Source organism: Leptidea sinapis, chromosome 18 (assembly GCF_905404315.1).
Source record: "Leptidea sinapis chromosome 18, ilLepSina1.1, whole genome shotgun sequence".
Lineage (NCBI taxonomy): Eukaryota > Metazoa > Arthropoda > Insecta > Lepidoptera > Pieridae > Leptidea > Leptidea sinapis.
Window position 1 is genome coordinate 9,969,584 of NC_066282.1, and position 27,050 is coordinate 9,996,633.

Consider the following 27,050-nt stretch of genomic DNA (forward strand, 5'->3'; position numbering starts at 1 on the left):
ATATTAGTTTTTTTTAACAATAAGAGACGAGACGAGCGTGACGCTCAGCTGATGGTAATTGATCAATGCAGTGTCGCTCAGGATTCTCACAAAACCCAAAAATTCTGTGCGGCACTACAACTGAGCTCGTCAGCTTGAGACGTAAGATGTTTTTTCTCATTTACCCAGTACCTAATTTCACTAGCTACGGCGCCCTTCACATCGAAACACAGTAATGTTTACACATTACTGTGTTTCACTTCACGGCAGAAATAGGCACCGTTGTGGTACCCATAATCAAGCTGGTATCCTGTGCAAAGGAGCCTCCCTGGTGAATATTATCATAATAGACAAAAACAGACAAAGTAGTGAAAGTATTGAGGGGACATTTAACTATAAGAACTGGTATCACTTCAAACACACAATATAATATCTCTCTGTTATCGTCTGTGTTATGCAAAACATTATGTATCACATGGGAAAAGTTCGCTGTCAATACTACGTCCTCTCGTGCCCCCTATTAACTGTACCCCCTAGTAAATGCATAACAATATTTTATTATACTACACCTTATGAGACATTTCAGTTACATTGATCTGTTAATTGGGCCGAACTGCACAACTCGCAGACAAAAATTATGAAAATTAATATTGATTGGGTTAATTTTTTATAATATTGTATATTTTGATGGAAAACGATACTGGCCAGTTATAATTTATATTCAGACTATGTGGCTGCCCTTGAAATATTTATTTATATTAGCCCGCGACTCTGTCATACTATACATACTCATTTTTTCAGTTCAGTTCAGTTTCATTCATTGACAGCAAATATTATAACTATTATAATATATTAAAAACATGAAATAGTTTCACTAAAACTTTATTTTATATGAACACGTAACAATAAAATGAATTAAAGAAATCAAATTAAACTGAAAATATTTGTTCTAAAATTTTATAAAATATCCGACAATCTATATAATTTCATATAAATTTGAACCAAGATTGGAATCAGTTGGAACTTTAGAACTGTCGCCTCTTTTATGATTACTTGGGTCGGGAGTAACAAGCATTAGTTTTCGAGCATCTCTTACTCTTTTTGTGAGCTCTTTCACTTGGTTCTGTAGTTCCTCTTTTCTCCTTCGTAACAATTCAACCTGCAATTTCAATAGTCAATTTTCACTAACATCATCTATAGTATTTTCACGAGTGAGTAAAAAAAGAAGGACTCCGTATCACCTTACATAACAGTGAAGCACCAAAACAAGCTGTATAGGAGTAAATACATAGCCCCCACGCACACAATTACACTAACACAAGCCGGTCGGCCGCCATTATGAGATTTGCCATCGTCTGTGACAGATCAGTTTGCGTCGCAATAAAATATTTTAAAAAGGCCGTCGTGCGTTGTGAAAAAGTGTAAAAACGATACTATAAAAGTATTTGTGCCATATATGACTATTTGAGGGAGAAAAAATTGTGTAAGTAGTATCCCCCGTAACCGCACACACAGTAGCATAAAGGTGCTTCACTTCACGGCGCGGAGTCCTTCTTTGTTTACTCGTCCGTGAGTATTTTATTCAACAGTTGTATAATAAGCGTCAAAAAACACGAGTGGCGTGGGTTGAAATGTGAGTCGGAGGCAACCTTAAGGCATTTTTTGACCTTCAACGTGTGGAATACAATATATTTTCTAAAACAAAGAAATATCACAAGTTTTCGAGATGACGCTTAACTGGGCGGGAAATGTATTGTATATATACTGTAACAAGTAGTTCTTATCCGCATATAAGAACTCATTTTTCTATGGTTGGCCGTCAAGTGAAAGAATATTATTTTATAATTTAAAATATTGACGCGGATGAGAAGACATTCGAATAGTAATTGAATTACGAGACAGATTAGAGAATGAAGTAAAGTAAGAAGGGTCGGCCTTCGGCCTAATATTTTATATTAAATAAATAGTAATATTATAAAGAGATAATACAAGAATATAATATGCATTCAAAGAAGTAACAATGTTTTATTGTTTAACGATGTGTGAGGGAGGACTGACGCGTTACAATACTTATCTATTATGAGTGATTTTATTTGTCTTTCAAAGAATGGCAAAGGTACACCCATACAGCCAACGGGGGAAAGTTTAAGAGTACAAAATATACCAAGCAGCATCTTTGCAAATTATATTAAACAACTTTTTTTTTTCATTTTTATATTAAAATGCTTAGTCAAATGATTTAAACATGAAAATATAATAATGTTTGTAAAATAGTATGTACTACGTGTTAGCAAATATTTCTATGAAACTAACATACCCATACCAGATTTAGTTGTCTGTGGCACCAAAACAACTGTGCCTTTTCGGCGACATTATAGTACCTACGGTAAACACTGCTTTGTAGGCCATAGAGTATAGACTTTTTCAAAAACTCAATAAAGTATGTACTTATATTACTGGTCGTGGCTGTATAAATGATAGAAGTAGAAAAATGTAACGAAATTGTACATGATTTCTTTTTATGACACTTGCTTCTTACGTGGATCTTATTTTATCAGTATAAGGCGCCGGAAACCTTATATGTAAAACATACGTGCTATTGTAACTGTGACTATAATAATGTTTTCATATTAGTTTTATTATATCCCAGTTAAGTTTATGTTTCATCATTTCTTATCATCATCATAATCATTTCAGCTGGAAGACGCCCACTGCTGGACAAAGGTGTACCCCAAAGATCGCCATGCCGATCAGTCCTGCGCTGTCCTCATCCGACGTATTCCGGCGATCTTGACAAGATCGTCAGTCGATCTTGTGGGGAGCCAACACTACGTGTTCCCGTACGTAGTCGCCATTCGAGGACTTTACTGCCCCAATAGCCATCTGTCCATCGAGCTATGTGCCCTGCCAACTGCCACTTCAGATTCGCAAACATCTGGACTATGCCGGTGACTTGGTTCTCCTACGGATCTCCTCATTTCTGATTCGATTTCGCAGGGAAACTCCGAGCATAGCTCGCTCCATTGCCCTCTGAGCGACAATGAGCTTCCTCATAGGGCCCATAGTTAGCGTCCACGTTTACGTTCTGTATGTCACTGGTTAAAAACCTTCGTCTTCAGATACTGTGGCATTCTGGACGAGAAGATTTAACGGAGCTTCCCGAAAAAATTGGATTCTATGAGTACCATTCCCTTCACCTGATAACCGATAAATTAAGACACCATTCTAGAATTATATTCCAGTCTTTGTCATGCTTAACCGCATTCCAATATGTCATAATATATATATATGACAAATATCTTGAGTGTAAGTAGGATTTTAAACCTCTCATTGAATGTCAAAATTTTCCATCCGTTCTAAGATGTGTGTTTTTCAGATTTGAGAAGAAACTCAGCGGGATTCTTTTATTAATAAAATTTTGTCATTAAAAATTATTAATTACGTAAATAGCCTAAGGGAAGTCGCTCGATTTCCAATCTTATAATAATCTTAATAACATAAAAGTTTTTTTTTAATTATTTTAAAATTCAATACATATGTTGTTGTGAAAATTCTGTGGTCATGTTGTAGAAGTATACGTATCGAAATAACAGGTTGACTCAGTCAGCTTAACCGAGTCATTGGCACAACAAGTTTATTGTTAGTTCCTAGTGTTGACATTATGACTATCACAGTTTCTAGCAAATTTGCTAGTGCGCCTACGAAAATACATGACATTATAAAGAATAATATATTGAGATACAACAGTTAAAGTGATTATTTTTTTTAAATTTCTATTATCCATCTATATTCTTAAGGACTTAGGTCATTCTCGTCTAATTAAACGCATTCGTTCATATATTAATCTAACAATACCAGTCATGTCATGTCATATAAATAAAAAAACCACCAAAACTTTCCATATATTAGTGATTGAAATGTTAAAAGCAGGCAATAAATTAAAAAAATCAATATCGTGTCGTCAATGTATGTATATTAAAATCATCCAATGAAAATCAATAATAAATTTATCATATTCAATACAATATTCAATACAACTGACAATATTTTACCAAACAAACATGTAAATGTGTGTAATATAAATGTGGTAATATTGAATATTCTACCTTATCAATGGCGTCTTGATAGTCACGCAACAAATCCTTCCTCGTTAGCAGGCCAGCCCTCAGTCGCTCGCCTTGCAGAGACCAGCGCAGTCTATCCCGGCGACCCTGTTTGAAAATATGGTATATTTTATAATACTTCCACTGTTGCATGCATAATTTTAATAGAGACAAGCTGCAGAGCTTTCGTGGTCGTAATCACCGCTGGCGCACACCGCGCCCCCAGCCATGTAAAGCCGCGCACTACGAGCGCAAATCCGCATTCTGAGACGGGATATCACCGCGATCCCGATCGATGAAAGATCACCGAAAGATCTGAAACTAGTCGGTACCCACACCGATAAAACGTGATTAAGGCCGTGTTAATAAATAAAGGTAATTCAGGGTCAATAAATATCCCACTTTTTTTAAATTATTGTAGGTGCTATAGACGTGGCCCAAATGGAGTTCGCCAGTATGGATTTTTCATTGATATTTTTATATTTTATCTTTCTATATAAATTATAAAATATATCAATATCAATAATTTCAAGCAAGTATAAACATATTCTTGTTGCAAGACGTATTTCAAGTAATACAAAAATTATGATTATAAAATTATTATTTTCTTATTTGTTTGATTCATATCGGGATTCGAGATTGCTCAAAGTGTCCAGATAAACTTAACTGTGTATTCTTATTTATATCCCCCACAAGTTTGTGCATTAATTAATATTGTATCTTTTATAATATTAATCAGTGCTGAGTAGTAGAGAGGTATAAATGCAACAACCAATCTCACATTCGCACATTTAATCTAATAATAGTGAAGTTTTTCTGCGTTTATTAATAAAAAGTTTTACCAGTGGGAGGCTCCTTTGCACTAGAAGCCGGCTAGATTATGGGTGCCACAACGGCGCCTATTTATGCCGTGAAGCAGTTATGTGTAAGCATAGCTGTGTTTCGGTCTTAAGGGAGCCGTAGCTAGTGAAATTACTGGGCAAATGAGACTTAACATCTTATGTCACCCTCAAGGTGACGAGCGCAATTGTAGTGGCGCTCAGAATTTATGGGTTTTTCAAGAATCCTGAGTGGCACTGCATTGTAATGGGTAGGGCGTATCAATGACCATCAGTTTAACATCCTACTCGTCTCGTTCCTTATTTTCATAAAAAAAACATAAATGAAAATATGTTCATCTGAATCTACTATTCATTATTCATAGGATAGCTTGAAAACTTAATCAAAACGTCCCTAGCCGTTTGAGTCTTTAGAGAATGTACACATGCCTTTAATACATATCGATCAGTTGGTTGAAAGATTCCAATTATCATAGGGATGGAGAGAAATCACTACTATAGATAATTTCAATTAATATTATTTCCGAATTGTTGAAAATAGCTTGATATAATATTATGTAGAGTATCGCTATAATATTATGTAGATGAACATTATCTTTTGTTATTTGGTAGAGTTCTCGTGACAGGCATCGTCATGCTCGCTTAATGCCACTGATTGTGGCGGCAACGTGGGGCGGGTCGTTCCCTTACCTAAAATATGTTCGAAGGAGGCGATGGTTGGTCCATGCGTCATGCTCGTGAACGGGCGCTGCTTGTGGTGGCTGGATGATCCACCGGGAAATCAGATTTATGTTTTTTTATATCTTTTGTTTTGTTTATTATATACTTTTTTTATATAAAGCTAATAAAATGATAAAAGTTATTTTATTTACGTTATGTGTGGATTGATGCATCTACCGTATTGTACTTTTAGTGACTGTAACAATAACTATAACTATGTTTTTACTTATTAATTTACAATTTTCTGACTTACTCGTGTAAGTCATTTAGTAATTGACGTATGTGTATTTTGATCACTTTGCATATATTGTAACTTAAATAATTTATAAAATTAAATTGAAAATAAGAACCTGTAATACCATTCTGTTTTTAAAAGAGCAACCTTAAAGTTTCTTGCTCGTTTTTCTCTAAGGAAATCAGCCTTCGGAACGAGCTGTATGAAAAAATGACAAAATTCAAGTGTAAACAATTTGTAATGATAACCCTCACTTCTAGGATAAATGAGCACTGGCACGGAACGCCAGAGGTCGTGGGTTCGAGTCCCGCATCGTTCATAAAATTTTGTTTTTCAAATTTTATTTGTGTATTTCAAGTGTAATGCAATTTATCTACAAAATAAAATATTTTTGTTTGTTTGTTTGTTTGATAGTTGTTGTTGAATCGAGTTTGCCTAAGCCTTGATGTGTGTTTCACAAAAAAAAAAACAATCTATTTGCCTTTACGCTTCCTAAATCTTCACGAGCTCTTTGGTATTCCATTTCAGCATCACCAAGATCACATTCAGTAAAATCTATCACTTCATCGGTATGGTGCATCTTCTCTCTTATGTGGGCCAATATCTGGTTGTGCTCGGTACACTTTCCACGATTTTTTATCAGCTCATCTTCTCGCTCTAAAGATATAAGTTTTGAATTAATATTATAAGCGGGTAATAGTAGTATGTGTTATATTATATAATAAACTTCCAAATGTTATTAAAATATTACCTATTAAAAATTAAAATTTATCGTAAGAAATAAATAAACATCTAAGGCCTATTATAATGTAAAAGATTATTTGAATGATAAAGATAGTTGGAATTAATGTTTCTAAATTTATTGTTAATGAATATTGTTATACTCATTTGAATGCTATTGTAACGTTTGTACTTCATCCTGACCTGTACTAAATAACTTATAAAATTTTACAGTGGATATAGATTTTTTGACTTGACTATGTATCTGTGTTTGTAATGAATAAACTCAAAAATTATATTATTAAAGTTTCGTGAGTCATTTTAAAATTATTTATTAATACGGCTTTACTCAGGTTTCTGTCGGTGTCGGTACCGACTAGTTTCGGACCATACGAAGGTCCTTCGGGGCCCCCCGCACCCCCCACCCCGTCCAGCCGCGCACTATGAGCCCAAGTCTGCAGTAAGAGGTGGGACGTTATCGTGAACCCACCACACTCATCCTGATGAAGGACCTCCGAATGGTCCGAAACTAGTCGATACCGACACCGACAAAAAACGTGAGTAAAGCCGTATTAAAAACAATTTAAAGTCAAAAATTGTAGGAAAACCAGTATAATGTTATATAATCACTAGTAATGTGGGCTGTATTTTATTTTTCTAAATTCGAGAACACTAAGATAATTACAATAATGTAAGAGTCAAAGTCATAGCCAATGTTGGTATGTAACAATTTGCTGTTAAAAAGAGTAAGGCGTTACAATGTTTAACTTACACTGGGTACCAAATTCAAGCTCAATATAGTAAGTACCTCTGTAGATAGCATAATAGCAAACTCTCGTATATCACTTTGATTGAAACTTATTATAAGTAGCGTACTAAAAGAAGGCAAGACTCTCCCTCTAAGTCAGTCGTCAGTGGAACAGCCTAAGATTATCACATTATAAATGAAACACATGAAATACCGAGTCAACCAAAAATTATGATAAAAATGGTTTATTTTGCATTTTAACTTTATAGATATTAGCCATTTATGAATAATATCTTTAGTTAAAACTTTTGCAGTGATGTCAATATAAAAGCTTTTTAGTCTGTTCAACAGTCAAACAAACACGTCCCGTGTTTAACTAGCTGACCCGACAGGTTTTTTTTTAATGGAAAAAGGACTAACAAGCGTACGGGTCACCTGGTGTTAAGTGCCGTTTAAGGCCGAACACCTTGTGCGAACTTTTTTTGAAGGTACCCATGTCGTATCATCCTGGAAACACCGCACAAGGAAGCTCATTTCACAGCTTTGTAGTACGTGGAAAAAAGCTCCTTGAAAAGCGCACAGTGGAGGACCGCCACACATCCAGATGATAGAGGATCATATCCAGGTGTTGTTCTTTTCAAAACAAAAAAAACTCTGATAAATATCAAAAAATCTGTTCTTAACTGACCCCTACTCCACAAAAGTAATATTTCTACTTAATATTAAGTCTATTCATCAAACGTAAAAATCAATAGATTAGACTTTTGGTATTGCATGTCCTAACAAAATATTGTCATTATTCTTCCATAGCGGCATAACGATGATGAACAAGTTGCAACCAGCTGTGTATAAGTAAAAAAGCTTAGTTTAATTTACTTATATTACTTAATATATCTACCTTCAATTTTAGTCTTGTAATTTTGATGATCGATATCGAGCTGCTCAAACTGTGCAACATACAGTCCCGGTCCAATCGTTTCCAGTTTCCTAACAACACTCTCTAATTCGGTAACGGCGTTCCTACACCGGATGTACCTCAAGCAGAGCGCTGATCCTTGTTCAGACTTGCGTCTTTGAAGAGTTAAAAAACGGTCAACTGTCTAACAATATCATTAAAGAGATTAATATTCATTTTATATGTAAGCATCAAATTAATAATAATAAGCATGTTACTTCATATGCAATCAATATAACTAATTTAATTCAAATCGCTAACGTTGATCGTATTACTCGTACGATACAATCGAATTGCTGAAAGCAATTTTAATAGGATGAAACTAGAAGTGACATAGCAACCTTCAACATAGTCACCTTTTTGCTCTTTACAGTGATTATCATTATTATGACACTAGAAATAAGGGATTGCTTGTAACTAATTTTATTTTATTTTATTTTATTTTCATAGGGTGGCTAACAGCCGTCAATACAAAAACATATATCTACATGTTTATATATAGGCCAATTATAAGCCTCCACAAATAGGTATTAAATAGTATTTTTTTTTTTACGTTTTTACAAATGCTTAAACTAATTAAAGGCATTACTATGTACTACTTAACTACGCTTTTTTGCAATTTAAATTGACTTAAAGTATACATATATTATGTTGTCATTGTATTACTTTTCTGTGACTTGCAAATAATCTTGTATAATATGTTTCTTAACACTACCTAAACTGGAACAAAAAAGATCTATTTCGGATGATTTTAGTTTGTTAAAATTATACGAAGTACGTGGTAGAAATTCTAGTAGGCTTCTTGTGATACATAATAGCGTTAAGGTTAAATGTTTACACTTTTATAATAAAATCCCAGCCACTGTTCAGAAATTATCTATACATAAATTAAAAAAATCTGGGACTAGATTATGATCATTTTATAGCCATAGCAACGACAGTACTATATTGTATATTCGATTAAAAGGAGCGCAAAAAAGAGAATGCTGGGAGAGTTCATTGCGCAGCTTCTTCTTTCTCAGAGCGCCATTTGTTTCCGTTGCGGTAAGAGTGTCTCTTATACTAGAAATGACATCAAAAATAATTCTGAAGGAATCAATTTTAAGAAAATTAATGCCTTTTATGCCTTTTTATGCAACGTCTTGGTCCGCAATTACTTAACTGCTTACCAAACTATACCTTCCTGGAAGTTACCTAAGCTACCCTCTCGGCCTTCGAGGTTGGCCTTCATTTCAGATTTATCTAACTGATGTATAAAAACCTCCTCTTCAACTAAAGTTATTTTATTAATAATCATTTTGTTATAAAAAACAATTAATATAATTATTACCTTATCAGCAATGGGTTTGCCCTTTTTCGAATAAATTAGTCCAGTGCCAGTAGATTTTTCCAAATGGTGCAGATCATTAAATCTCTTTTCGGCATGATTAAGCTTCTCGTTATAATGATTTTCCACCAATTGCACCTTAGACTTTATCTACAACGTAAAAAATATAGTATCCAAATCACTTGTAGTTTTAATTTTACATATTTATCGGAAAAATATAAACAGTATGACGAACAACAATGTTGGTAACAAAGGAAGGTACATAATATTTATTATGTGCTGCTTTTCTTTGCTTCTATTACGGCTTTAAGTTTTGAATAAAAGTTCTATTTTTTAAATGTAAAATCTATGTTCCTCTTAATAATTTTGCTGAAGTTATAAAATTGCAATTGCTTTTTTGTTATTTCCTCTATTCACGATATTTGAATCATTGCCTTGCCTTGATTATTTAACTTAGGAGAAAACGTATGAGCTTTACTATACGAGTAGTGTTAATAGCTCAATTGATAAGTTACTCACGTCTGATATTTCTCTTTCCTCTTTGTCTTTTAACTCTTCGTAACTGAAGAGTTTTTGTTGAAATTTCTCTTCTAAATCAAGGGCACCTTCTAATGGTTTTAAAACATGTTCTAGCTTACGTTTCCTGCAAAAATATAAAACCTATATTTTATTTATGAGTTTTTATAATTTCAATTAAGTAGTCTACAACAAAAATATTGAAGAAAAAATTGTTAATGCAACTATAATCAGAAGATTACAAAATTTTTGAAGTATAATTTGGAATAGTGAAAGTTTACATGGAGAACAATAAATGTAAAAAAAAATAAATGAATGAATAACTAATTAAGTGATGAAATTTATTAAAAAAACAAAAGGTGTCACAAAACCACTCTCAGGTAGAAACAATATCTAAAACAAGTCGTACAGAAGCAACAACAAACATATTGTATTCATTTATTGATCATACTTGTAATATTCTGCCAATCTTCGATGAAGCAAATTGTTCTTCAACTGGAGTTGGTCGCGATCAAACGAAAGCTCCCTATAGGCTTGTAAATATTCATCACGGTTTATAGTAACACCAGCTGTATTGAAACGATGCCCAATTTGGTCCGTGGAATCCCCTTTGTCTATATTTGCAATAGGAAGAAATGTAATTTCAATAGGAGAAAATATAGTAGAAAATAGAAATACATTACCTTTATTATTTGGGAAATTCGAGCTTTGAATATACTCACAACTTAAAGGCCAGCTACGCATTTCTTGACCCCAATATACTCAATTTCACATAACTTGAATTAATTTCATATTTAGAAATTTCTAAATCAACCTTTTCCCATCCATCTTATACGTATACTTAACGTTAATATGATAATATTTGTCTTGTTATCCTGTCAATAACTAATTAAAGTTGCAGAAAATTATACAAAAATAAAAAAAATATAAAAATAGTGACTGAACATAATATTGACTTGCGGGTTTGAGGGTTTTGCTACATTTTTAGATGATTTAATGAATGTAATCAAATCAATGACTTAGAACACGACTTGATATTGAATGATAACTTTAAAATTGAAATAATGTTTGTCGAATTTCGTTAAGTAATAAATTACAATCTAATTATAGTTTCTGAATTTAATCTTGAGAAAATTTGAACTCCAACAAAAAAAATGTTATGTATAACATTTTTTTAAACATTTAAAAAAATATATCGACTTTAAATAAAAAGGACAGGGTAACTAAAGGTAAACAAATCTCTGCAAAATTTCGATTAAGGATAGTCAAGTCTACGTAATATATCACAACATATCGATTGCATATACGAGTAATTCAAAGAAGTAGTAATTGTGTGATGCGGAACAATAGCACAAAACAAAGGATATTTATTTCCATAAAGAGTACCTCTCAATTAGCATAAACCCGGCTAGGATAGGTGGTTTTATCAAGGAGTTCCTATGCCTACCATCCAGCTTAATCTAGATCAGTTCACGACATGGTTAGAAAAATAAAAAAACCCTATAAATGTATGCCTATAAAGTAAAGGAGTTTGTATAATATATAAGCCTATAAAGTAAAGTGATTTTACAAAGGGATATAATAAGGGTATATACTCCATATACCCTTCCAAAAGAAAAAAATCTAATTGGTCTGTAAATGACGCAGATATGAGGTAGCAAACACAAAGTTAATCAAATTGGGTACCTCCTTCGGTTTTCTAAGTCATTTCAAAATTAATATCCGGCATAATGACTAAAAGTGACACTGATAAGGATAGGGGCGTGCATATCATATAGGCAATTAGGCAGTGCCTACCTTATTACGAACCTAAATAAATATTATAGTGTCAAAGTTAATTTTTTTTACTTTTGTTCCGTTATTTTATAACCAAACTTCTATTGCATTCATAAATTTACCAAATAACTTGGGTAAAAAATCTCCAGCTACGACTAGTTAGGTCTACAGTAGACTGTAGACTAGGGTAAGGACCCATTGATACCATTACCTGCAACGTCTAAAATAATACGTTGATACAGTAATTCTGCGATGGTGCGAAGAATCTTTCGAGTACGAGTCGACTTCACACTTGAGTGATTATCATTGATTTATTTTTCTTCAAAATAATTGATAGAATTCTGATCAAACTCGAACACTTAATGTATGACCATCTAGCGACTGGTTTTGTATTAGATTCTTTAGTAAAAGTAAAATGTTTGATGTACTTACCACTTAATTCACAGGAGCTATCAGCATGCTATAAAACAGGTGCAAATTGTAATAAATCCTCAATATAGATTATATTACTAGACTTTTCTGCTGTGAAGCAGTAATGTGTTAGCAATATTGTGTTTAGGTATGAAGGGCGCCGTAGCTAGTGAAATTACTGGTCAAATGAGACTTAACATCTTATGTCTCTAAGTGACGAGAGAAATCATGACGCCATAAGGAATTATGGGTTAAATCAAAAATCCTGAGCGGCACTGCATTATAATGGACAAGGTGTATTACTATCAGGTGAAGGTCTTACTTTTACTCATAATATTAATGAAAGTACATATTGTACAACAAACGAAGCATAACTTAAATTCATATTAAAAACATTATCAAAACATTCAAATTACTGCAGTAATTTTCAAAGCATGCAACAAAATGAACGATGTCTGCCGTAGCTAGCCCTAGCATGTCACAACAAACCTTAATTACAATAAAAGGGTCAAAATCAGAATGGGGAATACCTGAGACTCAGTCATATCGCGTGATCCGCTTGAATTACAGTACTTTTATTGATCCAGTTAGGGTTTCATCAAAATTACTTTAATCCATTTCAGTTACATCGTAACAACATGCAAGAAATCATGACGGTTGCCAAAGCAACGAGTAAACAGAATTTATAGAATTTTGTTATGACGTATCTAAGGCGCATTCACATCAACGACTTGGTCTTAATATGGTGGTCCATATCGATTTTTTTTTATGACACCGCACTGCGAGGGGACGCCACACATTCAAATGGTTAGAATGATATACACAGTGTTTAAATTCTCCTTGGATATGCACGTTTGTGGCGTGTCGTTTGAATGCTTTAGGGAACCTTCACTTACCTAGACCAAGAAACCTATAGATATCACAGCTAAACAATCGACAGGCTACATCTCTTAGACTTAGATACATTTTTAAGACAATTATAGATATGTTATAGAGGTGGTATTGATAAATAAGAAACCAGTAAAGTGAGAGTGGAAAACGCGTGGTGGGGGTTCCGCGAAATTGATAGAATTCTTGTAGGCTTTTTCTTTCTTATAATCTACAATAAATGAAAACAAATGAAGTATATTTTGTAAATTTTTCGCCAAATTTTAGGCTATTCACTGAAAAAATACTTGCTACAAATGGCATCAATCTTCTACGGATATTCTGCAAAAGATGTACGGACATCAATGTGCTAATAAATTTGAAATTGAAATTCCACCTAGCTGGGCTGCAAATAAGATGGCTGGAAAAGAATGGCTTACGATGTTTTTAAAACGAAATCCAGAGCTATCTATACGAAAACCAGAACCCACCAGCCTTGGTAGGGCAACATCATTTAATGTGCAGAATGTTAAAGTTTTCTTTGATAAATTAGTGGAAGTAATGGATAGATATGGATTTACAGCGGCAGACATTTGGAATAAAGATGAGATAGGAGTATCCACTGTGCTGAAGCTAAATAAAATTGTAGCTGCCAAAGATAAGCGCAACGTCGGCGCAATGACTTCTGGAGAACGAGGGACTAACGTTACAGTGGTAACTGCTGTATCTGCTCTTGGAAATGCTGTACCTGCTATGTTTGTATTTCCGAGAAAACAGTTTAAGACACACTTTCTTAATGGTGGTCCCCCTGAATGTATAGAAACAGGCAATGCCAGTGAATGGGTTACAGACGAAGAATTCTATCAGTTTATGCAACCATCCATGGAGTGCCCGGTTTTGTTAGTGTAGGATAATCATTCCTCTCACTTGAACGTGAAGACACTAACTTTAGCCAAACAATATGGAGTTGTAATGCTGTCCTTTCCACCGCATTGTAGCCGTTAAGTTACAACCGTTGGATGTGTCAGTTTTTGGACCGTTCAAAAAATATTGCGCTGCTGCTCAAGATGCGTGGCTTCGTAACAACCCCGGGAAAACCCTTACTATTTATGACATACTAAAAATAGTCGCAGATTCGTTGCCGTTTGCTCAGACAAGTATAAATATTGTTAACGGTTTCAGAAAGACAGGCATCTTCCCGTATAATACAAACATTTTTGGTGAGGATGAGTTTTCCCCTTCATTTGTAACTGACCGTCCTGGATTAGAAAATAGCAAGCCGAGAAAAGATTATCTAGAGCAACCTGTGATGTCCAGCACTGAATCTAATCCCACTCCTTCTACCTCCACAAGCCAAGCTGAACCCGAACCTGGTCCAAGCAATAAAGAAAATGAGTCGGTTAACCTAATACAAGTATTTTCCCCGAAAATTGTAAGACCATTCCCAAAGGCTGGTCCTAGAAAAGGTAGGTACAAAAGTAGGTACAACTAACAGAAGAAAGAGGAAAGCTGCAATACTAACTGATACACCCGAGAAGAACGCCCTAGAAGAACAACAATATAAAACTCCAAAAAAAGTTTAGAAGACAAAGAAGAACGTGGGTAAGAAAAAGAAAAAGGGTGTCTGTAAAAAAGTACTCCAGTCAAGTGATGAAAGTGACAATGGTGATTACTCCTGTCTGATTTGTTGTGTGAAGACTATGCTGAAAGTTTACCAGGAGAACCTTGGATCCAGTGTCAAACTTGCAGGGAATGGGCTCATACAAGATGTGTTCCAGGTGCTGGTCTTACTTTCGTTTCAATTGCAATAGTGACAACGACTATTAAGTTGCTAAGATCTTATTAGTATATATTTTTAAATATTCAAGTCTAATTTTAAATAGAAAGACTGAATTTAATCCTTAAGTCTGGCTTAAGATTCGTTGATGTTTTGTTTATTCTATTTTCAGTTAATTACGTAAAGAAAATTACTTTAAGTTTTGTTGTTCTGTCACTAAGACAATTATCTTTAAGTTCCAAAGATTAATTATTATTTTTAAGATATAAGCTAAGTATATGAGTAATAATATAAAAAAATAAGTCTGATTTTAAACAGAAAGACTGAATCTAATGGTGAAGTTATTCCTAAGATACGTTATTGTTTTGTTGATCCTACTTTTGGTTAATTATTCAAAGAAAATTACTATAAGTTTTGTTTTCTCTGTCACTAAAAAACTATAAATAAAGAACTGATTGTTAAACACTTATTTTATTTCATCACTAGTCAACATTGAACCTATGGTTTCATTATACTTTCTTAGTGCCTAACTTGCCCCCACACCTTTGCTCAACTTACCCCACCTATGGGGTACATTGAGCGTACTTGACTTTCTGCATTAAAACAGCTGTAGCTCTTAAATTTTACTTATTGCAAAAAAAAATACTATTGACACTTTTGTTAAGCGATAAACAACAAATCCATCAAGCCGCATAACAATTTATTGAGACTTATCATTAAGGAGCTACATCCGTTCAAGTAAAAATTTGCTCAACTAGCCCCACCCTACCCTAAAGTTGGCAATTTTTTTTTAATTTTTGCATTTGTCCCCCGAAAGTGACTCTTATGTGAGTAAAAAATATTTATTGACTTTGCACATCTATATTGTGATCATAGGATTCCACCATCCTACCAAATACGACTATGTAGTGTGTTGGTCCAGTACATATAGAGCAGATTGATGGACAGACACACAGACAGACGTACGAGTGATCCTATGAGGGTTCTGTTTTTTCATCTTTTGTATGGATCCCAAAATCGAACTATTCCTTCATTGAACCGGAAAAGATTTATATTTTGGCAAAGCTAATCCGAAGCAATTACAGCATTTGCAAAAGTGACTAGATAATTAGACCATATTTTTGATGACTGTAATGTAGATATATTTACCGTAACTTGCCTGATGAATTTTCTTTGTTTTGGTTGTAGAAATATTCTGTTAATGTCTTTTGCACTGATTACTTTACATCATTCAAACTATCATAGCTTTGATCTGAATGATTGACATAAATATCTACAAGAAGTAAAATTATTATCGGGGCTTCAACAGGAATAATCAAAAGTTGCTTTTTGATGAATTTTGGAGATTTTCTGAGATTCGTTGTAGAATTTTTCGCTTATAATCTCTTCATTGTTAAAATATTTTTTTATGAATATAACCGACTTCAGCTAATGGAAATTGATACGCTCTGCCCTTACAATGCAGTACCGCTCAGGATTCTTGAAAGACTCAAAAATTCTGAGCGGCATTACAACTGCGCTCGTCACCTTGAGATATAGGACTTTAAGTCTCATTTGCCCAGTAATTTTGCTAGCTACGGCGTCCTTCAGATCGAAACACAATAATGCTTACACGTTACTGTGTCATAATTTAAGTTGTTTTACTCCTTACAGCATTAAATATCTTTCAGTAACAGTCCCATCAATATCAATATAGCTACATCGGAGATTAGCTATGGTACAAACAGACACTTGTATTGTTGTGTCTTTAATTAGATAGTTAATCCGTATTATTGAATTTCAGTTGCTATCACAGTGTACATATTTTTTCTTTATCTCAAAGTTGCGGACGAACTGTTTGTTTTATGACAATAAGGGACGAGCCGAGCAGGACATTCAGCGGATGGTAATTGGTACGCCCTGCCCAATACAATGCCCACTGCATTGTATTGCTCAATACAATGCAGTGGCACTGAGGATTCTTGAAAAAGCCAAAAATTCTGAGCAGCACTATAATTGCGCTCGTCTCCTTGAGACATAAGGTGATAAGTCTCGATTGCCCACTAATTTCACAAGCTGCGGCGCCCTTCAGACCGAAACACAGTAATGCTTACACATGTCTGCTTTACGGCAGAAATAGGCGCCGTTGTGGTACCCAAAATTTAGCCGGCATCCGGTGAAATTACTGGTCAAATGAGACTTAACATCTTATGTCTCAAGGTGACGAGTGCAATTGTAGTGACGCTCAGAATTTTTGGGTTTCGTAAGAATCCTCAGCGGCACTGCATTGATCAATTACCATCAGCTGAACGTCCTGCTCGTCTCGTCCCTTAATGTCATAAATAAAAAATAAAATAAAAAAATAAAGATTGCGTCATCCAAAATACTACAAGAGCAGTTAGTTATCACCTAAGGTGTATTTTGGTATTTCTTCTGACACGTTTTTAGAACATTAACCTCTGTTAGTGTTAGTAATGTCACAATTCCCATCTGGGCACATGCCAGACTTTCGACAATGCGTATCTTTAAATAGCGGCCGGCATGAAAGTTTTCTCACATGTCGTGCTTTAGGATTCTGAACGTTACTACGATCAAAATAATGACTGGAGTTGTGTTAATTACAGTTAACGCAATAAAACGGCAATTAACCAGAAAATATATTTGTTATGCCAGTGTACAATGTTGTTTTGTGTTTGACGTGTTTAATAAATAAATTGTGAACTGCAATTATTTAAAGCTAATAAAGTTAAGCTTAATCGTCCAAAATACCTGTAGGTATGAAAATTCAGATAGGTACGTTCTATTAAATTTGTGAGTACGCAACGTCAGGCGCCGTGGCAGTTTGAGAAATAGTATCAGACAAGATAATCTGTGGAAATTTGCGCCTTTGCCAATTAATAGCTGGAGCATAATTATTACTTTCAACAGCGTATCACTCCAAATAAATACAACCATTTATACCTTTAACCCTAGTAATTAAAAATGATTATGATTTTTTTATTTGTGTTTTTTAACCAAATTCGAACAAATTGAATCTTCAGCTATTCTGTTTAATATAAGAATTATTCTGTCGCAGATCATTTATACGTCTAGATAGAATAATACAGCTGTTAAAACGTCGAAAAAAATTGAGTTTAGAACTAAACTATATTTTGAGCAATTCACGCACACTTACACAATGTGTTATACCAATCGCGAGTGTAAGACGTAGCTTGTCACGCACACTAAACTAATATTCCAGTTTTTATCGGTTATCTAACAGCAAGAGACTCTATCTAGACGTACAAATTATTTAAGGATTCTTTGGTAAAAAAAATAAGAGACAATGAAATAATATAATAGTTGACTTTTATACCATGTTTATAATCAAGTAATATATTTAACAACAATGCATATTTATAAACGATATATTATACAAGAGTAGAATAAAGTGATTTCAATACAATATTTTGGACATTTATACCGCTAAATTTATTTTGTAGACAGTGAGTAAGGCGCCTCTTGACTCATTGTATATCTTGGTTCCCTGGTGATAGACCAGAACGATATATCAGCTGACATTATCAAAAGAATTGTAGCGAAATATAGCGGTAACAACAATCTTATTTATACCTAGAACAAATAATAGACGAATAAGAAGGGATTTTCGAGATTAATCATACTTTCTAATAATTCAAACTAATAAGATGTAACTAATTTTACAGAAGTACCAACAGTGCGTAGGTAAATGGCTACCGAAGACTAGGACAGCTTTTGGCTTGGCGTAACAACTGGATGGAATAATTATGGTATCAACTGCAAATATAAAAAAAATGCATGCGTACAAAGTACACGTCATGTCCGAAGTGAAACTCGCATTGTGCATGAACTTCTAAACTGCATATGAAGTCCTGGAACGCGTTGCTAGGATGACACATGATTTCAACCGCTATGAAAGGCATTACTATCACCACTAATATATATGTATATAATCTTCTGGTGTCTATGTAGTAATACGTCGTGCGCATGAAATCAGAATATTTTAAGGTATACTCGCGTCATACATAATCTCTTCTTTATTTCATGAAAATAAGGTACGAGACGAGCAGGACGTTCAGCTGGTGGTAATTGATACGCCTTGCCCATTTCAATGCAGTGCCGTTTAGGATTCTTGAAAAAACCCCAAAAATTCTGAGCGGTACTAAAACTGTGCTCGTCACCTTGAGACATAAGATGTGAAGTCTCATTTGACGCGCCCAGGCGCGCGCCGCCCGGAACCTTCTCCGTCCCGTACTGGCGTCCCACCTGCCTTTCCTTATGAAGCTGTGCGTCTCAAGGCGTACGTTTGCACGTGACTCACCTACGCGGCGCCCGCCTGGTTCGCGCTGACAAGTGAGACGGATCGCAAGTCGCTGCGAGCGCAGCAGTCATTGACACTCCGCACCATCTCCGGAGCACCACGCTTTGTACTGAATCAGGTGATGTTCAGAGACATGCGCATGGAGAGCCTGGCCAACTTCGTTCATCGCCGGAGCACCTCTGTGTTCGCACGCGGCGATGGAGCGCGATCCCAGCATCTGCGTGGCATCGCGCCATACCATCGACGACCGCCGGACATAAGACTACCACGTGACCTAGTATCCTAGGACACGACTGCTTCTTCGCTGCTGGCTGATGGATGCTCACCGGTACACTATCGGCGGGTTTGACCTCGCTGAGCGGCGAGTGCAAGCCAACCATGGACCTACCACCCTGCCGCAATCTGCAGATCACTAATGACACTACGCGGACTCGATCACACTGCAGCAAAATACCACCGGACATGACACCACGGGCCAACCAGTCCCACCCTGCCTGTAGTTGCGAGCGGCGATGACATCACTGAAAGGGGCCATCGCCCCGAACAGTTACCCCGAGGAAGCGGACGCGGAAGACCCAGGAGGGTTTGTTAATTGGGCTAGCAACTAGTAATAATAATAATAATCCCAGGAGCGTTAAACGTATCCAGGAGTGTAACGCAACGGTGTTTTCATACCCCCTCCATGATGGTAGCGTTAAACGTATAACGCAACCTTGTTGGAAGTCGCATTAGAAGTTTCACTTTATTAAGTAACAATAATATATTCTGAGTCGTAACGGCAAAAGAAAAAGTGCTCGTTTTCTAATTGCAAAAATTCACAGTACGGACTGCTAATACTTCTCATATAAATTAATATAGGACTAGTCATGTCACTCGCTACTCTTTTCTTTTAACTTTTTATCCATGGTTCAGGCTAACGATACATTATACAATAATTTAAAGATATATTTCAATAACACACATTTAGAAGTAAATTTAAGTCAAAATACAAGCATAATATAACTTTTTTTTTTATTTGAATTTGAATGAACAATAGTATATACAATGTAAACTTCTTAATTGGGAATGGACGGCCAAATTCTAAGCTAGTAAGAATAGCGAATAACAAATAAATGTCAACTTATATGAGTATTTATCCCGGTTTCAACCATCTGGAAATGTTTTTTTTTAAACCAAAGATACTCTTTTACGTTTCATCAAAGTTGGCTCAAAAACTTCTTAAGAAATGTCGATATTCAATTTAGCTTTGGAAGTGGCCATTCACACGTAATTACAAAACTCACGTGAATAATTATACTAATATCCGAAATCGGTAAGTGCCCCTGTGCCGCGGTATGCCTTAAGATCGGTGCGATTTTGGAGCGCGCACAGCGGCCTGTCAATGCGAATTATTTTAAGTGTATTAATAGATTCCTTATTATTAGGATGATTTGAGTGAATGTATAAGAAAGCTATTGAAACAAGCTATACGACCATACAAAATCAAATCTCTTCTGAACCAAATAAGGGTCAGAACTTGGTCGGCCGTAGTGTGCCGTACGGCACTTCCGATTTTGGTGTATCTAAAAATCTAGTGACATATTGCACTTACCGATTTCGGAATGTTAGGTATAAAACAAACATTAGAATTAAAAAAATTATGTTGTAGTAGATATTTAAAGAGTAAATACACGTTGAAGCAATTTTTGCAGTAATTGAGGTAGCCAAATAAGGACAATTAAGTCGAAACCAGCAAACGATCGAGTTATATAAAAGGGAATACACAATATTTAGAAATCGCTGCTTTTTGTTTATTCTAAAAGTTTCTGAAAAAATCCGAAAATTTCGTCGTAGATACAGAAGTCAAAAGATAATAGACATAAATGTTTTATAAAAGTAAAAATATTTTTTTACAAAATCACTGAGGTATATTGGGATAAGTAATCTCAAAATTTCAGTTAATAGGTATATTCATTAAAATATATAAATATTTGTACAACAGTATTCATACTTAATATAAAGACTAAAAATTAAATAAAACATTAAATTCTAGAATCGCTTTAGATTAGCACGTTCAACTGACATGTAAAGTACTTTTAAAAATTCGAGTTTTGTAATACAATAACTTCGTATTATGAAAAAAAGATCTAAAAATTTATACCTGATGCCCATACTCAGTTTAACCACGCTGAAAAAATCTTTATAAGAATGGCACCTAGGCCAGATCAGAAAAGGGTATGTATGATATTGAAAATCTTAACATTTGCGACAAAATCCATTGTCCAAGACAGTTGTGACTAGATATTAACTCTGAATTTATAAAACATAATGGTTATATGCTTCCAACTTGTAATGTCTGACACTTGTTCATTTTGCTCGAGAATACTCTAGATGGGTGGTTCAAGACATGGATTCTCTCCCGGCTTGAAACTATGAGATATTCGTCTGTTATGCAATTAAACAATCAGTTGAACCTAAAGACTGCAAAGGCAGCAACAAAATTTACATCACTGATAGAAAACCAATACTTAAATTTCAAATTAAACAATTCCAACATCAACTTTAAGTACTTTTGATTACGCAGAACATGTCTTTGTTCGTTTTCTTTGAAATGATAAGGAATCTACTATAATATTTATATTCATTATTTTTAAAAACGTAAAAAGATCTGTAGTTGTCATTCTATTTCGCTGATGCGATTATGACGTTCGAACATTAGAACAAGACAGATTTTTATAATATTTTCATAAAATATGATATTGATGCTATTAATAATAATAATAAGATACTGAATTATATAAGGCATCATTCATATATTATGCTAGATTTATAAAGCTATAAAGGCAACCCACCTGTAATTCCTCTGGTGTTGCGAGGTAGCATAGGCAAGAGTAATCACTTATCATCACTTACATCAGGAGATCCGCAGGCTTTTTTATCCTTCTCTTTCATAAAAAAGATACCCTGTATGATGTGGCAGTTTATTATAATAATAAAAATGGAAGAGAACATAAACATTTTAATATATAAAAGAACACTATGGAAGTAAACTTTTAGTAATTTTCTGTAGGTATTCCAAAATATGAGAAAAGTAGTAACACATAGTAATTATAAACAAAGTTAAGAGAAACTCCAAAAAACTTAACATTTCCAACTCCGCCCGTTGGTTCAAGTATTAAACTAACAAAAATGGAAGACTTCATTGTTCTGGTCATTTGAGCACTATTCAATATAGATTTCAAGTATGCATTCGACTTGATTGGTCGCTGATAGAGATAAGAGAGTGGTCATCGACCAATAATCGTTGGTTCATCCGCCATTGCTAATTCATCTGTGGCTGCTTTGTCGCCTTTTCTTTTCCGAGAGTACCACAGGAAAGACACGGCAGCAAACAAGTTGACAAGAACCACCAACCATGCTAGGAAATAGCTGATGTGAAAGCTGGAAGTACAATAATGGGTAAGGATCGCGTATTTTAACATAATATATACTATTGAAGTGAATTTTCTTTATTGATGTGTGAGAGAAATTTTATAGTAAATCGTCACGATTTTCGGTTACGCGCCATGTTGTTTTTTGTGACATAAAGAATATTAGGCTGAAAATAATAAAATAAAAAGACATATTTGTATGCATGTCTATTATAATAAAATAGCTTTAATGTTATATGGATTTTTTTTCTTAAGCATTATTTATTCAATTTCTGTGAAGTTGTAAATAGTAGAAAATCATCTATGTTATAAAGAAATTTCACTTCTCACCTATGTACTCTCCTACACACACATATTTTTTAGCTAGCGCGAGATTTGCTTGATTAAAATTTATCAGATTCACTCATTTAAATTTATTACTACAACAAAATCCTTTCACTGCCAGCAAAGTTTTAAAAAATACGTGACAATTTTATTTCATGGCTTAAATTAGTTGTGAACGGCGCTTCGTTCGCTTGAGAATTTATTAATTAAACAATCATGCTACCAGTAAATTGTAGAATAACATGTATGGTTATGGTTCCCCGTGGGATTTGACTCATCAACTGTTTGCACACAAAGATGAAAACAAAAAAACGTAGTTTATAAGAATGTTATAGCCAGAGCAGTTTGTATGTGTATTATTTGCAAGGTAGTAAAGTTTCTAATAAAATAAATAAATGCCGACAAAAGTAACCATTCCACGCGGACAAGGCCGCATATATTTTTATGATATTTCAGTGACAATATTATGTAATTAATAAATAATAAAATCAAATCAAAATCACTTTATTCACGTAGATAAAGGAATACATAATATGATTTTTTTCCTATACAATAAAGTCATTGACACTCTCTTAAACGCTAAATACACTTACAGCTTCATCGTTTCACAAATTATTTATATTTATATACTGCAAATCGAATATGAAATATCAGAAATAATTTGTCGAGATAAGTTATGCTTGATAGCAGCACTCCTAGATATTACCTACTAACATACCAGTTGAATCATTAAAATAAATTAGTCAATTAACTCTCGACGGTACGTGGCGTATCTATTTCCTCATTATAAATCTCGTTCACAATTTCAATAATTATATTTAGAATTTCTCGAAGTGTTAGTACTTTCTATTTAATGGCAAATGTATATTAATTACAACCCTTGAACTAGCGTGGACTATAGCAGAAATTTTCAAAAAAGTATTTTACTAAAACATATTTAATGTTTTTAATATGATAAATCCAAAGATCTTACTTACTAGGTCGTAGTTTGATTTATGGTTACTCAGGGATTTTGCTTTTCAAAAAGTATTTTGTAAATTTACTGATGCTCGTCAAAGGAACGTAATAAATGAATGATTTTAATAAAATGCTTTAGCTAATTAAAGCTTTTTGGGCATACCCTATGACCTACCCTACCCTACTATGTAAAATCTACAAAGCTATATATAAATACACATACAGATACCTGAATGTACTATATTGATAAACAAATCAATACTTACTAGTGGTAGGCATGTTCTGGATAAATATATTTTAAATTTTTCTTCATATGGTCAACTGTTGACATGGTCACTTGAACAACCACAAAAGTGCAGGACGCTGTTGAATAAAAATCTTAATTAAATCAAGGTAGATTTATGTTGTACATAAAAAAGTCTGGCATTTGTAAAATTTGTATAGTGTCCCAAATAATCGTACGAAAATAAACCATGAAATTTGAATTCCCACTGAAGGGAATATATCACGTTAATCTTTATAACAAATATTTCATCATTTAAATCGTTCAATGTATTATAGTATTTATTTTATCAAACTATATAAACATCGAATAGCATAACTGTGTTTAGGTCTGAAGGGCGCCGTAGCTAGTGAAATTACTGGGCAAATGAGACTTAACATCTTATGTCTCAAGGTGACGAGCGCAGTTATAGTGCCGCTCAGAATTTGGGTTTTTCAAGAATCCTGAGCAACGCTGCATTGTAATGGGCAGGGCGTATCCATTACCATCAGCTGAACGTCCTGCTCGTCTCGTCTCTTATTGTCATAAAAAAAATGTCATGTTAAGCGACGGTAACACTGACGTAATAACAAGTAGAATCACTTAAAATAAAACGATACACTTTATATAAAGAGAAAACAAAGACCAATGTCCACAGTGATATCAATGTAATTCAGGCCTTTTTACCTTAATACTCATCAATCGAATCATGAGTTTAATCAAAGTTAATGAGAAGTATATAGTAGTATTTAAGTAACATGTAAATTAAATTAAGAAATAAGGCTTACACAGACGTGTCCTTAGACTGGTTTGATTTAGGAACTTTTGAGTTTTTAAAAGCTTCGGAGGACCGCAGAAGTATTAGGGGTTAAAGTATGAAATTGCCGATTTGTGCTGAAAATCTTTTTTTTTTAATTGAACATATTTATTTAATCAAAATAATTACCATTATTATCTATACATTCATTTATGCCTTTGCGATAGAACTATAGTGATCTAGATTCGACAAACTGTGTGAAAGCATTTTGTACTGCCTGCTGAGAAGAAAACTTTTTATCACGTAGAAAATTGTCCAAATGACGAAAAAAATAGTAGTCCGTTGGAGCAAGGTCTGATAAATACGGAGGGTTACCACCAAACGGTTACCATTACCGTTTTATTGGTAAGCTTTGCCTTAGTACCCTGCTGCAGCGTTTGACCTGGGCTAGCCTTGCATTTTTCGCTTACGGATATCGTATCCACTTTTCATCGCATGTCACAAATTGATCCAATATTCCTTCATTCCTGTATCGATTCAACAAGGCAAAACAAGTTTCAACACGCGTTTCTTTCTGCAGATCAGTCAAACCTACCTTACGAAGGTACCCATTTTTCATATTTTTTTATTTTATTCATTTGACGCAAATGAGTCAATATTGTAGGTAAGGTAACGTTAAACCATGACGCAAATTCCTGGGTAGTTTGGCTTGGATCGGCATCCACCATCTCTTTCAATTCATTGTTATTCACCTGTGTGAGCGGTTTTCCACGTGGTTCGTTCTTCAAATCAAAGTTTCCATCACGAAAGGGCTTAAACCAAAATCGCACGGTGCAATCATTAGCAGTCCCCAAAGTCACTTCGTAGTGCCTATTACAATAAAATGACAATTTCATACTTTAACCCCTACTATTTAGTATTACAACTAGTTTCCTCCACGTATTCCTACTCAAAAAAACCTGGAGACACGGAAAGCGATTTGAGTATATTATATGCATTTATGTTTGTTCAAAGAAAATTCTTTCACTTCAAAAACGTTGCCATAAGAAGCGAAGTATCTACACGTCATGAATTGAACTTAATTCCAGAAAAACATTCCAAACCACAATCATGTCGAAACTGAGTTAAGTACACAAAACTAGTCACGTGATTCAAATTAACGGACTGACAAAAATGGCAACGCTACTGTCACTCTTAAAATGACATCATGACTTAGTAGTGCAACCCACACGTATGGAATATACTAATATTTATTAAAATTTAAACGCGAATTCCTTAAAGAGTGATGTTTGTGTCTTGGAACGTTATTCAGGAACTACGCCCAATTAACTATTATAATATTTTTTGTTGTTAATATTAAACCAAAGAAAGCATTAAAAAATAAAACGAAAAATGGTAAATTCAATGAGTTCAGCCTTTGTTTAGCTATACTCATTGTTATTGATAAAAATGTATAAATGAACCTATAAAATCCAAAAGTTATTCTCAGATCCGACGTATCCGAAAATATCTTCGCAAATTTTTCAGTTTACTTTAAACATTTTTATCTTTTCTTCAATTTATTTTTAAAAGGAAAATCACCATAACTTTATATTATTTAACTTACTGCTTATAAAATGTATTCCCGCTGCAAGGCGTTTGAACATGTACCTCGGATTTCTAAACGTGTAAGTCGAGAAGCCACATCCCATCGCCATCACGAATAGACTTATGATACCAAAAGATATCATGGTGCGGACGTAGTCTGCAATGGTTGAAGACTTTAGAAAATAGAAAATTAATCAAAGGTTAATAATAAACATCCTATTGCAATGTGTAAGCATTATTGTGTTTCGGTCTGAAGGGCGCCGTCACTAGTGAAAGTACTGGGCAAATGAAACTTAACATCTTATATCTCAAGGTGATGAGCGCAATTGTGAATGTGATGAGAATCCCAAAAATTCTGAGCAGCACTGCATTGTAATGGGCTGGGCGTATCAATTACCATCAGCCGAACGTCCTGCTCGTCTCGTCCCTTATTGTCATAAAAAATCTTATTGCATCGAATAT

General features: G+C 34.3%; 2 protein-coding genes across 2 annotated transcripts in view; both read right to left on the reverse strand.

The window, feature by feature from the left end:
* Nucleotides 1-845: 845 nt before the first annotated feature.
* On the reverse strand, nt 846-12,989 carry LOC126969576 (coiled-coil domain-containing protein 96). Its single transcript, XM_050815108.1, has 9 exons — nt 12,860-12,989; nt 12,351-12,378; nt 10,594-10,756; nt 10,146-10,269; nt 9,630-9,776; nt 8,243-8,444; nt 6,358-6,533; nt 4,086-4,190; nt 846-1,138 (listed from the first exon to the last, which is right to left on the reverse strand). The coding sequence occupies exons 1-9, from the start codon at nt 12,872-12,874 to the stop codon at nt 956-958; spliced, it is 1,143 nt and encodes a 380-aa protein (XP_050671065.1). The 5' UTR covers nt 12,875-12,989; the 3' UTR covers nt 846-955.
* Nucleotides 12,990-18,278: 5,289 nt separating this feature from the next.
* The window catches only part of LOC126969597 (uncharacterized), a 67,087-nt gene continuing 58,315 nt past the window's right edge, over nt 18,279-27,050 (reverse strand). The window contains exons 5-7 of the mRNA XM_050815140.1: nt 26,608-26,745; nt 24,249-24,345; nt 18,279-22,711 (exon numbers count right to left, since the gene is read on the reverse strand). Coding sequence (XP_050671097.1) covers nt 22,558-22,711; nt 24,249-24,345; nt 26,608-26,745 — 389 coding nt within the window. The 3' untranslated portion in view covers nt 18,279-22,557. The remainder of the gene's footprint in view (nt 22,712-24,248; nt 24,346-26,607; nt 26,746-27,050) is intronic.

Excerpts from the sequence above, each read along its gene's own strand:
- LOC126969576 (XM_050815108.1), bottom strand. Across the intron at positions 10,757-12,350 it reads TAGCTCCTGTGAATTAAGTG|ACAAAGGGGATTCCACGGAC; the intron begins GTAAGTACATCA and ends TTGCAAATATAG. Across the intron at positions 10,270-10,593 it reads AGATTGGCAGAATATTACAA|GAAACGTAAGCTAGAACATG; the intron begins GTATGATCAATA and ends ATATTTTTGCAG.